General features: G+C 35.8%; 1 protein-coding gene across 1 annotated transcript in view; it reads left to right on the forward strand.

Moving 5' to 3' along the window:
• The window catches only part of LOC137247561 (zinc finger protein 93-like), a 73005-nt gene extending 55818 nt beyond the window's left edge, over window positions 1–17187 (forward strand). Inside the window, exons 4-5 of the mRNA XM_067778544.1 lie at window positions 5616–5978; window positions 16489–17187. Coding sequence (XP_067634645.1) covers window positions 5616–5978; window positions 16489–17094 — 969 coding nt within the window. The 3' untranslated portion in view covers window positions 17095–17187. The remainder of the gene's footprint in view (window positions 1–5615; window positions 5979–16488) is intronic.
• Window positions 17188–17507: the final 320 nt, after the last annotated feature.

The following is a 17507-nucleotide window of genomic DNA, read 5'->3' on the forward strand; positions in this document are numbered from 1 at the left end:
GCGAGTACTCTATAAATAATGTAAGGAATACTGCTTTGGGAGTATAGGACTGATCCAAATCTAATCTGTATTCATACAAAAAATGTGCTCCAATTAACATTGCGATGTCCTGGGAGAGCAGTAGGTGATCCCACTCTCGCTTTGTTTGTGAGTATTCCATAGAGTAGATACGTGAGAGTACTTTCCAAAGTACTTTCACTGTAGTACTACTCCATGGAGCACCCACAGAGGATCATATGCCAAAGTACTAAAGAGGAATTGTGTCGGAAAGAATTATCGAAGTGAATTTAATTTAAAATGAAAGTAAATGAAGAGGGGCAATACAACTTTTATATTTTGTACTACGAATATTCTTATGTTATTTAGCATTTGCGTGAATAAAGAAACTAATATAATATTGTAACGAATTTACTTGCAAATCCTCTTATTTGCAATCCTCTGCTAAGTTCGAATCACTAAACTGTTGAATAAATAACTCCAATATTGAATGATGGAAAAATGGCCTTTATTAAGTACTTCACAATAACACTTATACTTTGCTACTCGCTGGCTTAATAACCAAACTGATTGATAACTTAAATGAAACTCTACTATTGGCCGCCAGATCGCGTGCTTAATCAAACTGATTGATAGCTCAACTCAAACTGAATTACTTTTTACTCGCTTGTGCCGCTTTTATAGTTTACGCTGCATACATCTAGGCTCTTCTATTTCCAGAACTTACCAACTATTTCGAGTGTTTATAGTTCTCATATAGTTTCTACTTGTTTACAATTTTCTACTTTTCAGCGTCTCTCAGATGTATGTGAGTTTGTAGTTTACAGTCTCTCGCACACACATAGGCGTATAAGTAAATGCATCTGTGTGTGAAATCTCTTGGCTGCCTTATATATGTGTATGCATGATTTGATTATTGACGTAAACATCGCTTAGCATCGCCTTAGTGATGCTAATATCCGTGACACTGCCCTCCACCTAAGTCTCATCGTCCCGATCAGACAAATCTCTCGATCTAAACGCTACTAGCATCGCCAAATGTACCACTCTTCTACTCCGTGGTTTCTCAATGCTTTGTATGCGGTAGATGGTATCACTGATCTTCTTCACAAGCTTGTTAGGGCCTTCCAAACTGCACCGAAGTTTGGATGGAACACCTTTCCGCCGGTGAGGGTTGTATAACAGTACCAAATCTCCCGCCAAGAAACCTTCCGAATTAAAGTTCTTGTCATGCCAGTGTTTCATCTTACTACTCATTACCCTGGGCCGTTCCTTCACACTCTGTTGTTTGGTCAATGAACCACTTCGTAGAGCTTGCGCTGGACGGATTTGCTTTGCATGATCGGTATCGTTCCCACATTTCACAACAGTAGTGCGCTCCGGCTTGAAACTACCCTCGCATTCTTTCTCGGAAATTCGTTGCTTCGTTTTCCTGCGTCTTTTAGGTTTTGTCAATGCTAGTGTTTCTATCGCAGGTACTTTTGATTTTGATTTATTTGGCCCATTCGATCTATCAACCTTTACCTCTGAATTTCGTGGCCTTCGTCGAGTATTCTCCACCAGTACCCGATTACTGCTGAACCCTTTTTCCAAACTAAATATAAGTGGCACATATTGGTTCTCATAACGCATCACCCTCCTCTGCATATCGATCTTGAGGTCATGGTCAACCAAGAAATCCACTCCCAATATAACTTCATCAACAATCTCCGCCACAACAAATTTGTGTAGAACCATGACCTTCCCAATCAATACTTCACATATCACTTCTCCCTGAACTTGGTTAAACTCGCCAGTGACCGTACGCAACTTTGCTCTAGGTAACGGTTTTACTCTCGTGTTGACCAAGTCAGATCGGACCAAGGAATGAGATGCGCCCGTATCTACAGTCAGTACTCGTTCTTTGCCATCCACATTCCCTCTGACGGTAAGACTGCTTGATTTCCTTCCAATTTGCGACACAGATATCACAGGACATTCAATAGCCGGGGCAAGTTTTCGTTCTTTACATTCGACACGCTTTTGCTCATTTCCGCCAGCTTTGCGTTTACGGCCACCCACATTGTTGGAACTATTAGGACCAAGATCGCAATGACGTGCAATGTGACCTGGGTTACCGCACTTGAAACATTTCATAACTCCGGCATTTTTCTGTTGTGATCCCTTCAGAGCTTCCAAAATTGTATCTACCCACTCTGGCCTTTCTACTTCGACACGGCGTGCTTTGAAAACTGGCTTACACAGAAGCGACGCTGTTTCCTGAATCAGAGCATGAGATACCGTTTCAGCAAATGTTAGTTTTGGATTCGCATATGTAGCCCGCTTCGTTTCCACATCTCGTATGCCATTTATAAAGCTCTGAATCTTTACCCTTTCAGTGTATTCCACGGGTGCATCCGCATTTGCAAGATGAGCCAATCTTTCAATATCTGAAGCAAACTCCTGCAATGTCTCATTAGCTTTTTGGTAGCGGTTTTGCAACTCAATTTGGAATATCTGTCTCCTATGCTCGCTTCCGTAACGTCTCTCTAAAGGGCTCATCAATGTTTCGTAGTGGTTCCGCTCGTACTCTGGGATGGTCTGTAAGATTTCCGCGGCAGGCCCTTTCAGTGCCACGAACAGAGCTGCAACTTTATCTTCAGCATTCCATTGGTTCACTGCTGCGGTCTTCTCAAACTGTAGCTTAAAGACCTGGAAAGGAACAGAACCGTCAAAGGATGGTGTTTTTACCTTTGGATTACTAGTTGAAACTGCTGGGCGATTTAGTTGCAACTGCTCGATACGTCCTCTCAAAGCATCCACCTCGGCCTCGATTTTTTCTTCAAACTGTAAAATTTTTGTATCTTGCGCCTCCAACTTCGAGGAAATACGTCCTTCTTGCTCTTCCAGTTGAGCAGAGATCTGCGATGATATCTGTGCTGAAATTTGAGCCGACATTTCGGCTATCCGTACCTCTTGTGCTTCAATCTTCGCTGTTATACGGTTCTCCTGCGATTCCAGCTGAGATGACATTTGCGACGACATTTCTGACATACGCGTTTCTTGTGCTTCAATCTTTGATTTTATACGCGTTTCTTGTGCTTCAATCTTTGATGTTATACGTGTCTCTTGAGATTCCATCTGTGATGACATTGTCGATGTTTGAGCAGATATTGCAGCCAATATCATGTTCAGGTCTGTGTTCGCCATTGTCTGCGGTGTTTCTTCCATTTTTGTTATTTCCTCGCCATCAAGATGAAAGTCATACTCTTCCACATCAATTCCTTCTGCTTCCATTGCCTCTCGTAGCCGTGCCTGAAGTTCAAGTTTAACGCCGCTTGTATTCAATCCACGGCTCTCCAACTCCTTCTTTAGTTGCTGTATCTTCAATTCACTGAACTTTGCCATGTCCTTGTTGTCCTCTGGAATTTATTCAACAATTCCTCTTCTGACACCAATTGTAACGAATTTACTTGCAAATCCTCTTATTTGCAATCCTCTGCTAAGTTCGAATCACTAAACTGTTGAATAAATAACTCCAATATTGAATGATGGAAAAATGGTCTTTATTAAGTACTTCACAATAACACTTATACTTTGCTACTCGCTGGCTTAATAACCAAACTGATTGATAACTCAAATGAAACTCTACTATTGGCCGCCAGATCGCGTGCTTAATCAAACTGATTGATAGCTCAACTCAAACTGAATTACTTTTTACTCGCTTGTGCCGCTTTTATAGTTTACGCTGCATACATCTAGGCTCTTCTATTTCCAGAACTTACCAACTATTTCGAGTGTTTATAGTTCTCATATAGTTTCTACTTGTTTACAATTTTCTACTTTTCAGCGTCTCTTAGATGTATGTGAGTTTGTAGTTTACAGTCTCTCGCACACACATAGGCGTGTAAGTAAATGCATCTGTGTGTGACATCTCTTGGCTGCCTTATATATGTGTATACATGATTTGATTATTGACGTAAACATCGCTTAAGGCTCCATTACCGATACTTAGCATAGACTTGACTTGGCTTGCGAACTGTCACTTACAGTTCTGTTAAATAAACATTGCATGTTACTGATTACTCAAAACTTAACTTGACTTAGAAGTCTGTTGAATTTTGATTTTCTATGTAAGTTCTAAGTGACGTTTACATTTTGAGATGCCATTTGTTTGTTTCCATTTCATTTTGACATTTTGTCATACAAATTGACATTTATTTAAAAATAAATTTCAACGCTGATTATGATGCCAGATTTTATGCGCCAAGTGGAGTATAATCGTGGCTAAGTTGCCAAGTTTACGCCAAGTCAAGTCAAGTCTATGCTAAGTATCAGTAATGGGGGCTTTAGCATCGCCTTAGTGATGGTATAGCTTAGTGATGCTAATATCCGTGACAATATGTATACATAAAACCAGTGCGCTGTTGCATTTTATCAGAGTTGCCAAAGTAAAATTTTATTATTAGTTATTTGCATGCAATATTTTACTTTTGGCAACTCTGTTCGATCGTCATCGTGTCGTGATCACTGTCATTAAAAAACGAGCAATGATCGGCTGATGGTGGTCCGCAAACGCATTGCAAAGGAGTATTGTTAGAGTACTCCAACATGAAGAAAATGGAACACGTAATCCAACAATTTTTGCAGGGAAATCACACACAGAAGATTGTGCATTCACGAGTTCAAAATTGCTTCGTACTGCGCCTCTACGTCACACTTGACTGCTTCAGCGAATGAAAGAAAGAGAAAAAAAAAAAACAAGAGCAAAGGAAAACGACGTAAAAATTGCACATAAAGTAATGTTTACATGCGCAATGCGCCACCTTCTATAATGGCGAATTAATGGTGAGTTCCCTGCAAAAATTGTTGGATTACGTGTTCCATTTTATTCATGTTGGACTACTCTAACAATACTCCTTTGCAATGCGTTTGCGGACCACCATCAGCCGATCATTGCTCGTTTTTTAACGACCGTGATCACGACACGATGACGATCGCTCAGAGTTGCCAAAAGTAAAATATTGCATACAAAGAACTGATAATAAAATTTTACTATGGCAACTCTGATAAAAATGCAACCGCGCACTGGTTTTATGTACACATACTATAGTATAGAGAAATATTAGTTTCTTTATTCACGCAAACGCTAAATAACATAAGAATATTCGTAGTATAAAATATAAAAGTTGTATTGCCCGTCTTAATTTACTTTCATTTTCAATTAAATTCTTTCCGACACAATTCCTCTTTAGTACTTTGGCATATGATCCTCTGTGGGTGTTCCATGGAGTACAACAGTGAAAGTACTTTGGAAAGTACTCTCACGTATGTACTCTATGGAATACTCATAAACAAAGCGAGAGTGGGATCACCTACTCCTCTCCTAGGACATCGCAATGTTAATTGGAGCACATTTTTTGTATGAATACAGATTAGATTTGGACAGTCCTATTCTCCCAAAGGAGTATTCCTTACATTATTTATAGAGTACTGGGGTTTTTGAAGGGATGATATGAATGCAGTGAAATGAACCGATAATAATAAATCGAGAAATCGTCAGAGTATCGACCATTGTAGCTAATCTAACCGCCGCTAAGCCATTCGGAAGAAATAAACAACTATTTTCTAAAAGGTAAAAACCTACTTGCATTGCAATGGCTACAGCAGCATTGAAACGATTTCATGCGGGGGAAGTATATGTGACAGAGAATTTGTCAGTTATTCTCGAGTGTAAATCGTGTGATGAACGGTTTGGTGTTTATGCACAGTTTTTGGATCATATATTGGGAAAACATTATGATGACTGGATTGCATCAAATACCCAAAGCTCTAAGAAGAGTACAAAGACCAACGAAATTGATGAACGCCTTGTGGATAATGAACAATATTTGGAAATTGAACGCACTTATGTCGACGAATATGCTAGTGTAGATGATTTGATAACAGAGATACTACAGCCAATGGAACTTGATGAAATCGACGCAATGGAGGATAGACCTGTAAGTTGGCAAATTTTGAGAACCGGCGGCATATTTCATTAGTGCACCATTCCCGTTCCGGTAATAGTATAGAACCGGGGTCGTCTGCTAATACACGTCCAAAAATATATAGTGAGTTGTCAAACGACGAGCGTCTTGACCATGATACAAAAAAGAAGGTAGACCCACTTAAATTTTTTTGACGTATTTGGGGATTTTTAGGTTTCATAATATGTTTGTTGTTTAGCCAGAAGCGTTGCCATACCGTTGATGTTTAAGGCGAAATTGTGGTTTTTCGGAATGGAAATCTCCTTGAGGATGAAAAGGCAATGGTCATCTGTAAAACACAGTAAAACATGCAATTTTATTGAAAAATAGTGGATAATCAGGCCTGTTCTGAATTCCGACTCGGAATGAAAAGTAAAACAACATTGATTCCGACTCGGTTTCTATTTGGTGTTCTCAATTCCGATTGTAAAAAATCGATTCGAAGTCGATTTCGAATCGTTTTCATTCCGATTCGGTAACCAGTTTAATCAGCTGTTTTTGTTTATGTGTTTTGGTTTAAGTATCATAAAATTTTATTTTAATTAAAAAATGCCTGCAGATATGGTTTTTGATGCGCAGACGCAAGAATATGTGCTATTGTGCGTGCGAATCGTAAAAATGCGCTGGATCGGAATTCAGAACAGGTCGACTTCATTTCGATCAGCATCGATTTGTTTGCCTAATAGATTACTTGATAGAAGTTTTTAAAGAAAGATTTATTATGCCAATTTAACTCAAATTTAAACAAAAAATACACACAACTCTTCCAAATAAAATGAAGAATTTAAAAAAAAATTATTTGAAAGACAAATATCGCAACATTTGTGTATAATCTGCCAATTAATTTTCATTCCGACTGCTCAGAGGCAATACTTTTCGAACCGATAACTTTTGGTCGGAATCGAAATTGAGAACACCAATCCATTTCGATTCCGAAAAAATTGATCGGAATCGGAATCCAGAACAGGCCTGAATGTCTCATATCTTTATGGCAGCTTGACCCCTAGAGAGGAAATACACGAAAAATCCTGTTGTTCTAGAATGTTCCTTCCTAAAGCGCAACGCTTGAATTATACAATAAATAAAAAAATAAAAAATGTGGACTTGTAGCCAATTTATCAAAAAATTGCGGTGTCGGTTTATAAGGACATCCTTTGAGCAAGCAATTTACAAACGTGTATGTTTTGAAAAATGTCCTGAGCAAACGTACGGACACTTAAGAAAGCTATATTCTCTTGCTTTCCATACTTTGATCCATGTTTCTTCCACCAAAACAATTTTCGGAAGCTCGAAAAACTTATTAAAAACCTTTTTTGCTAGGCCGATATTTCGTATTAAAATATTTCCTAGGCATGAGGCTGTTGTTGTTGTTGTAGCGATATGGTTGCTCCCCGAAGGCTTTGGGGAGTGTTATCGATGTGATGGTCCTTTGCCGGATACAGATCCGGTACCACAGCACCATTAAGGTGCTGGCCCGACCATCTCGGCATGGGGCTCATTTTTGTCTTTTTTTTTTATTGTAAAAGTAATTTAGTCGTATTCGTTAATATGGAATCCATCAAAATTAGAAAAATTCGTAACATTTTTCAATCTGGTAGCTTGTTTTTGGTGAAGTTGTCATAGTCCCCGCATAAGTAAGTGCCTAACGTCAGACTAAATGGAACTACCTCCATTTTTTGTATCATGGTCTTGACAGCCGTATTAATAAAAATATTAACTCGTTCAAAAGATATTAACGAAAAATTACCACACGATCCTTCGAAACCGGGGTGGGATCCCTAGTATTTTTGTGCAGACACATTTCCTTCGACCGGCCTTATAAAATATTTCGGTGGCTGGTCCACCAATGGGGTATGATCAAAATTAAATGCGTGCTAAATTCCTTTGTACACAACATTTCCTTTAGTGCACAACAACATTACAACAACCGCATGAAAATTGGTGAACAAATTTAGTTTCTCTAGAAGGTTCCCTTTACCAACTATAAATTTTTGTGATAATAGTCTAGTTGAGGGCTCGACTGCTAATACGCTACCAAAAGTATCGATTGAGGTGTCAAATCTCGAGAACAATAATCCGAAGGCGGAAAAGAAAAATTTTATCTCTGTCCGGAGATATTTGCAGTTGAAGTTGGCGATTTTCATGTGGTTGTTGTTGTGGTGTACCCACATAAAAAATTTTGCATTATACCACACATCCGGACTTTGCATGGCGTAGCCCAGGGTTATTTTTTATAAGCGCGGCCGAAGGTCGCCAACGCAGAAAGGTGTTCTTCGCAAAAATACTATGGATCCCACCCCCGGTTTCGGAGGTACCCGCGGGTCTTTTTTCGGTTTTTCGTTAATATCTTTTGAACGAGTTAAAATTTTTATTTTCCGCCTTCGGATTATTAATACTGATGTCAAGATACTTTTGGTAGCGTATTAGCAGTCGACCCCTCAACTAGACTATTACCATTTTTGTTGTCAAATCATGGTGCACTAATAGAAAATTTGAACTGTAAGCGTATATGTAATACTCCTATATTGCTAGTACAATATGTTCGAAATCAAAAAAAAAAAACACGGTATACACCAGAGAACGTGTAACTAAAGAGAACCGCAAACAGAACGAATAGTGGGAAACAGTCAGAGCTGTAAAAAGATTGAATCAATTGAGTGTGCATTCTCTCAGCATTCTTTTCAAAATTTGTGATTTTTTGGTTGCATATTATGGATCTCCATTCCTGAGTGGCTCAAAATACTTTAACTCAAAGCTAAAGTGTGTGTGTTATTGAATGGTAAAATATAATTCAATATAGAGTTGGAATGTAGGAACTATTCCCAATCCATAGTACAGGTATACTTGTACTATGTTCCCAACCTTTAATGAATGTAAACTTGATATGAATGCACACTTTTTTCCATTCAGTACTAAATACTTTTTCCCCAAGTTTATTTTTTGGTATACTTTCATTGCCATCAGATATGTTAAATCAATTTAGGAGTTGGTTGCAAAAAAGGCGTAAACCTGGTAAATAGAAATAATAGCCCCTTATAATTATTCAAGTAGTTTAATATTTAAGAATTCATGAGCTTAACACCGGCTATAATAATTGAATATTCAATCATTATTTTTGAAAAGAAAGAAATATTGCCAGTAGGTGCGATTTTAACATTTCGAAAACCTCCACATAGGTAATTATCATCAGTTTCGAATGTTATCAAAGGTTTCACCGAGATTCGAACCAAGAATTATACGGTGAAACTGCAGTTGCCTTAAATCATCGCAATATGCCAGTAAATGTTTCTTTCTTTTCAGTTTCTTTTAAACTTCGCAAAGACAATCTATTGCTTTCTTGCTATAATGTCAAAATGTTACTATATGTCCTACTTATTCTGCCATTTGTAGCAAAATGGATTTTGTAAATGAACACATTGTGCATTGACCAAATAGAGAAAATTGTGGATATTTTTTAGCGATAATATAACAAAAACAGAGTTTAACAAGCCAACGTAATAAAACCGCACTGCGTTTTTTTAGCGCACGCAAACAACCGGCGTTTTTTGCCCTAACCGAAATGAGCATGCGCTGCGACAATGGAAAGCATGTGAGCAAACGTCGAATCTAAATGTCACGCAGAACAAAAATTGGAAATCGAGTCAGGTTTTCACGCAGCAAATTCAATTTCGGTTGCTCTCATACAAGTTGTATGTGCATGAGACATGACTTGCGTGCGTTTATATTAGGTTGGCTTGTAAGTCATTTAAATTTAAATATGTACATCAAAGTACATACATAGGTCTATCGACGATTTCGTTGGAGCTTCCTAATTCCGAGAATTTCGTTAAATATGTGTCTAATTCCATGGCATCGTCCTACAGCGATTTTTCTATTCACCTGAGTCACCTTCCCAGTTTTCCTTCATATGTGCCACAAAAAGAAATGATTCATTGGTAGAAACTCTTCAGAGGTTATTACTTTCCCTCCCCACAAAGAGATTGACTGGCTCCATCGGACTACAATTTTTTACAGCTGATGTTTTGACAGTCTTTGACGGAATATAAATGTAGGACCCGAGTGATTGAGAAAGGACCATTAGCCTATTTGCATGGCATTTGTAGGTTGAATTCTATCTTACTTGAGCGGATTTGTATTCAAAATTTTTTTTGCTACCAAATACCTACAGAGTCTACTTAAAATTACTGTAATGACAAACTATTGTGTTTAGAAGAATATTTTTCCTATAATGTTTTCACACAGACGGCTTATTGAATAATAAAGGCAGTTTTCTACATTAAGACGCTTATTGAGCTCAATCTTCCCTACAAAATTCGAATCTTTTATTATTTCATTAGTAGCTAATCGAATGCCTAATGAAGGCAAAAGCACAATGCAACTCTGTTGGTAGCGTTCCGCTTCCGTTTCCGCTTCTTAGTTTTCAAAGCAAATGTCATTGTCTGCATGGCGGAACGATACAAGGTGGCCGCATCGAACAGCTGATTATAACCTTTTTTATTTGATTTGATATATCAACTCTTGGCGCAGTACGATTTTGACATTTGTCCATCGAATTTACAAGTACATGAAATTTTTTTTGTTTGTAGGTATGTCACCATGCTCCCACCTTGTATCGTTCCGCCATGATTGTCTGTCTCATCCTTCATACTAATCGAGCAGTTACTTCTGTGTGAAAGCAAAAAATTTACGATTTCATTAGCAGGTGAAATGAGATCATTACAAACAGTATTAGAAAATAGAGAAAATAGTATATTGCTATTGCAGTTTGAAAACTGACAAACCAGTATAGATACAGTATTTGACCATAAACCGCTAGGAAGAATATATGAAGGAACTTAAGAACTTTTATAATTTATAACTTTCAATTGTTTAATCAACAATTGAGGACGTTCAAATGTAGATTAGTACTTTTTCATGCAAGCCTTTTATATGGCACATTGGCAACACTTATTTAAAACGACGACAATTTTCGGAACGGAGATGTTGAAATCCTTATCATTTGATTTTTTTATTATTAATTTTTTAGGAAAATTTCAATAAGAATACTTTTCCAGTTAACTTCTCTGTGCTTTATTACCATTTAAATATCAAAAAAACTGGTCATTACGGACAATAATTAAATTTTTGTGTAGATATTTTGAAGTGGCTTTAATTAAATTCGACCATGTGATATTTGAGGGAGTTTTGTGCATGTACGACATTTTTCATAATTGATTGGTACTAGGAAAGTGTGTGCACACTCAGCAAAGGCTGCATTCATTTGAATGCTTATTCTGTGTTGAAAAATGTTTGTGTTTCATTCAATTACTTTATTCTTTCTTCGAATGAGTTCAGGAGTGCATTTTTTTTTTCCACTACTGAATGAAGAATGGGTTAACTTTTAAGCCACATTCCTTAACAAGGAATGAATGAATGAAGAGCAAGCATTCTTAAATCAATAATTTAAAATTTCAAATGCTTCCACAGCTTTACACCTCTAGAAACAGTAAAGCATCAAATCCTGGGTAGGTATTTCACCATTTGGGAAATGTGACATGAAAGGCATCAATTCCAAGCTAGAAAAATATTTTTTTTGTATAATAAACACAATTTAACTACTTTTTAAGGCTTTCAATAACTTTTTTTGTGAAATTTCAACGAAAACACCGCGTTTTTTGCTAATCTTCAAGTAGATAATGTGGTGAATTACATACCACCAGTTTGACAATTTCTCTTGCTGTCCGTCGTTGGTTATTCTCTATAAATTTACGTCTCTGGTATACACAAATTTTCGTGATTGTAGCTATTGTGGATAAATTAAGTGTGATAACTTAAGCGTCAACTTCCTGACAGGATGTGTAAGATGGCTACTTTTTAGCGTTTTGACCAGTGTTGCCAGGTGATGAAAAAAAAGAAGCTAGATTGTGTGAAAGTTAGAAAAAGCTAAATTTAGAAAAAAAAGAAGCTAAAAAAGGCCAGAAATTTTTTTGGTTAATTCATAAATTTTTTTTTTTTATATTTTAGTTTACACATTTGTAAATAAAAACTTATAAACAAAACTTCTTGTTTCAAAACATATCAGGCACATAAAAATATTACAAACTAATTATTTATATAAAATATTCCCCGTCTGAAAAATCAGAAGAGCTTAAGTCTGCGTGTAAAGTTTGGCTATTTACCATAGATATGAGATCATCGGTAATTTCAAAATCAATACAACATTTAGATAAGCGTTTTAACGAGCATCTAATATTAAGCAGCGCATTAAGCATTTTAATTTTTAGTTTGTTTCTTAATTTAGTCTTCAGAATTTTCATGCCACTAAAAATTCTTTCAACCTCCGCGTTACTGAGTGGTAATACTAAAAAACCAAATATGAATTCGACAAGTTCTAAAAAAGGTGGTTCGTTTAATGCATTTTTATGTTCTCAGACTTCCGACCAAAATTCCATGGTGGAGTGGACATTTTTCCATTGTATAGTTATAAGTTTTCGCCACTGCAGCTCCATTAATGCTATTTGACTTGAAGAATAACTATGCTTCTCTTTTTCAAAGTAAGAAAATACATCTGGCTTTGAAACTTTCAACGAATTTTCAGCAGAAAAAGAATTAATCTTTTGTGAGAACTCATATTATTAGGTATTAGGTGTTCACAGGAACTATTGAAATTATTTTATTTTAGAAATTATTAAAAATACATTCGGATTAAAAAAGGCCAGAAAAAAGTCACGAAGCTAAATCCAAAATTTCGAAGCTAAAGGAAAAACAAAAGGCTAAATCTAGCCTCGAAAAGGCTAACCTGGCAACACTGGTTTTGACAGGATGTTTAATGTGGAGGCGCATAGGGCGGCGGGTGATAGAAAGAGATACAGAATATGACCATGATAGTCAGCTAAAAATCAGGTGGTCGGTTAATTTCGCCGTCTATGCAGAAGCTATCACACTTTTCTTATCCACAATGATTGTAGCAGCATAAGTGTGGCAAAAATAAAATTTATGGACATTGTGGATAAGACAAGTGTGATATCTTCTGTATAGACGTCAAAATTACAAATAGAATGGATCACCTGATTTTTAAAGTGATTATCGTGATCTCATCCTGTATCTCTTTCTATCACCCGTTGAAGATAGCAGACCGTGTGCGTTGCTATATTTAACATTCTGTCAAAACGCTAAAAAGTAGTCATCTTGAACATCCTGTCAGGCAGTTAACGGATAAGAAATAACACTTGCGTTGTACACAATCCTCATGTTCCAATGGTACATGAACCAGATACGGATAGAGATTTAACATGCAAATGCAATAAATCACAACCTAATATAAACGCACGCAAGTCATTTTCTGTCAAAAATGTCTCATGCACATACAACTTGTATGAGAGCAACCCAAATTGAATTTGCTGCGTGAAAACCTAACTCGATTTCCAATTTTGGAACAAGTGCAGTATACGGACAATGCTGATATAAAAAAACGAAAAATTTAGATCGATGGTATTAATAAAAGAAACATAACGATATATTTTTTTTGTTGGGCAAACAACAACAACAAAAGTTATTAAAGCTCAAAGTTCATAATAAGCTTTTTTTTAAATCTAAATTACTTCTAAAGTATTGTACCGATTATCAACATCGTTGGATAGGTATTTCCAATACCTTTCATTTGATGTATATCTTAAGTATATAACTGCAAAGAATTTCCTGAAATAATATAATTTTTTAAAAAACATATCAACATTTTTAATCACTTAATTTTTTTTTTAATTTAATTGCTGTATTAAATATATGAAAATATTGTTTGGTAGATGGGAAATAATTTAAGCTTTCATTTAAAATTATATATAATATCCTTAGTCCCATCAATGCAATACCAACTGTCCTGTTCCTGGTATACCAAAACTTAATTTTGGGCAAATTAACAGTAATTATGCCCAGAACACCTGGTATTTGTTTCCTTTATGTTCAGAACACCTTTCCGAGTTTCAAACATCTGTTAAGGTTCAGCTAATCTTCCAACCAACCTTATAGAAATCAATAAAATCGATTAATGTCGCCTTATCATAACGCCATATCGAATACATTTATTTCAATAAAATTGTTGGTTAACGCTATAGAAAATTAAAGCTTTAAATACCAACGTATTAACGAAATATACATACACATACATACATATGTACAAATAAATATGCGTAATTTACTTACTAAATATAGCACTTTTAAACATCGAATTTTTTAAGTATTTTACGGGATAGGAATACAAGCAGCATATCAAATGAAAGGTAATTTTACTACCTATACAATGAAAATTTTGAAAATCGGTTCGATGCTTAAAGAGAAATTTAGATTTAAAAAAATGCTTCATATGAACTTTGGCCCTTAATAACTCCTGTTATTGTCATTTGCCCACAAAAAAATTGTGTAGTTATACTCACCTTGACCATGTCTATCAATCCTCATACTTCTTTTTTTGATTTTGGAATTGTTTGTATACTGCACTTAAGCCCCAATTTTTGTTCTGCGTGACATTTAGATTTGACGTTTGCACACATGCTTTACATTGTCACAACGCATGCTTATTTTGGTTAGGGCAAAAACGCCGGTTGTTTGCGTGCGCTAAAAAAACGCAGTGCGGTTTTATTAGGCTGGCTTGTTAATCTCTATTACGAAACGAACGTTCGTTTCACCTCACAAACGAGTCGTTCGTGTGTTTGCATTATATTAAACGATGGCAAAATATCATTTGACAATTGCTTTCGCTTTTCTGTTTGACGTAACGTAAGAAACGTAAAGGGCCAATTAATGGGGACATAACCATAAAACCATAACCAGATAAAACAGATGATCGAATCTACCTTATGGAAATCAATGTAATAGAGGCCCCTATTATGAGGCAAATTCGATCTTCGACTGTGATCGAACGAATTTTCATTCGGTATTATGACATTCGATCAAGACTAGTGTCATTGTTCGATAATTCGATAAATTCAACCGTTCAGAAAAGCACATTCCCATGATCTGTCAAATAAAATAAAAGCAGAATTATTTATTATGAAGAAAAAAGCTTAAGTACTGGAACTAGAAAGAAGTATAAAACGCAGAAATAAATTTCAACGCGTAATTGTAGCTTTCTAAACATTGTAACTTTCTGAACATGTTGTTACATGTGTTAAAAATTAAACTTCATAATGACCATAGAAGCGTTCATGGACTTGCTATCCGGTAAAGATGAATGGCTGCAACAATGCACAAGAGCCAAGTCTATTCCCACCATTTTGAAATTGGCAACAATTTTCACATTTTGCGCTAGGGATTGTCTCAGCTGAGCACCGGGTACGAGAATGCACTCGGAATTTTTTCCACCTGATCCTTTCTGCAAGTTCGTTTTGTTATAAACGGATTTTGTCCAATTTATGCAATCAGTCTTCCAAGCAGTTGTTTTGTATTCACGACCTTGGACCTATATGTAGGCTTCTTAAACTATATTGACTAAATAATTATTTTTTAATTTTGTTATAATGTTACTTTGAACTTTGTAATTTTAATATGTTTTACAATAATTTAATTTTCAATATTGATTTTACTATTTTCAAAAATTGTCATTATTATTCAATTTTGCATCATGAAAATTTAACATTTTCTTTTAAATAATTTTTATGTGGATATTAATTTTAATAAAAATAAAGCATCCTCCACTATATACGATTAATACAAATATTTTGAAATTACTATTAAGTAGCAAAAAAGTAGAAGATAAACACAAAAAACTTACATTTAAAACAATTTTCTTCTAATTCGATGCAGCGTCGACAACAAATTTCTATTCGCTTCAAAATTAGATACACAGCGAACATTTCGACAGAGATTAGATATCATAATACCAATTTTTAATTCGATTTTCGATGTTCGATAGCCGCTATATTACGTTGCGGTGAGCTTCACCGTCTTCTTAGTTTCCACGTAATTACTTGTATATTGCAGCATTTTTGACAACGTACTCTTCCGCTATGTAGCGGCCGGTATATAGCGGCACGCTTTCGAGGAAACCAAGCCTTAAGAGATGATTTGTTCGTCTGGGCTATCGCTCACAAATACAAAATTATGCCTTAAATTTAGGTAAATTCGATTTCTGAATACAAAAACCAAAACATTTTAATAGCAATATATCGGCACTCTGATGTTTTTTAGTGTACTCAGCAGTAGCATTGTGAATTCATATAAGTATAATAATTTTTCAAGTTAATAGATTAAATTTGAGCAGACAGCTATGCAAACAATTTAAAATATGTAAATAATACAAAATACCAGTCGTCTACAAAAATATTTGAAAAGCACTATTGAGAAAATGATTTAAGTAATCGAACGGCGATTGAGCAGGTAATCGAGGCTGTTTACTATTGTGAACGTTTTTATCAAACATTCGCCACTTGTATGAATTCATAATGCTCAATATAGAAGTATTGCATACATGTCTGTAAGCATTTTTTCTCAATTTTCTTTATATACATAGCCTTCTCGACAGTTTAAAACTGTGACTGAGGTCTCATCAAACCATGTGCGTGCCGGTCGCAAACAATCTCTAAATGCGGAAGAGCGTAAATATAAATGTAAAACTTGTAGCGCAGCATTTGGCGTACTATCTCATTTACGTTTACATGAACAAAGGCACACTAAAATAAAACCCTTTACATGTTTGAAATGTGAAAGAGCTTTTTATACCAGCTCGGAACTTAATACTCATCTAATGCGTCATAATGGCGAAAAACCATTTGTTTGCACTTATTGTGGGATAAGTTTCGTAACTATAACGCAATTAACGAATCATGAAAGGCGCCACACTAACGATCGGCGATATAAATGTAACGAGTGTGATAAGCGGTTTTTTGATGCAAGACAGCTTAGTGCGCACAAGGTGGTCCACACAAAAGAACGGAATTATGCATGTGAAGAGTGCTCTGCAACGTTTACTCAAAAAATTGCTTTATACGCTCATAGAAAATTGCATGTAAATGCTCTGGAGTATAAATGTATCGTATGCGATGAGCGCTACAATCAGAAATCTTCGCTACAATTGCATATGAAACGGAAGCATGATGTTTTGAAAGTGAAAACTTAAAATAGGCGCTCTGTAGATCCCAGCTAATCGACAATAAGAATATTTTGTTTTATGGAAATAAAAGTTGAGTTGATTATTGGTGATTCCGGTCAATTTTCTTAAATTTATTGGAGTTAAGTAGGCTATTTGACCTATTTTGGTTTTCAGTGCAAATAAAACAATTTTACTTCACTGTCGCAGCTCGACGTTTCGCTAGTCACCCTAGCATCTTCTGGAGCGAGATCTATATTCAACAACAAAATCATTATACATATTTTGCATTACATTTTAATTTTTAACAATTAAACATTGAGTTACATACGACATAAAACAAAAACTAAAAAACTTACATTATTTGTTTACATTATTAACTAAAAAATTTACTAATTATTAGTACCGTGCGCATTGGGTATCATTGTCATACTAAAGTGCTT

This window comes from Eurosta solidaginis, chromosome 4, assembly GCF_040869045.1.
Source record: "Eurosta solidaginis isolate ZX-2024a chromosome 4, ASM4086904v1, whole genome shotgun sequence".
In the NCBI taxonomy this organism is placed as follows: domain Eukaryota; kingdom Metazoa; phylum Arthropoda; class Insecta; order Diptera; family Tephritidae; genus Eurosta; species Eurosta solidaginis.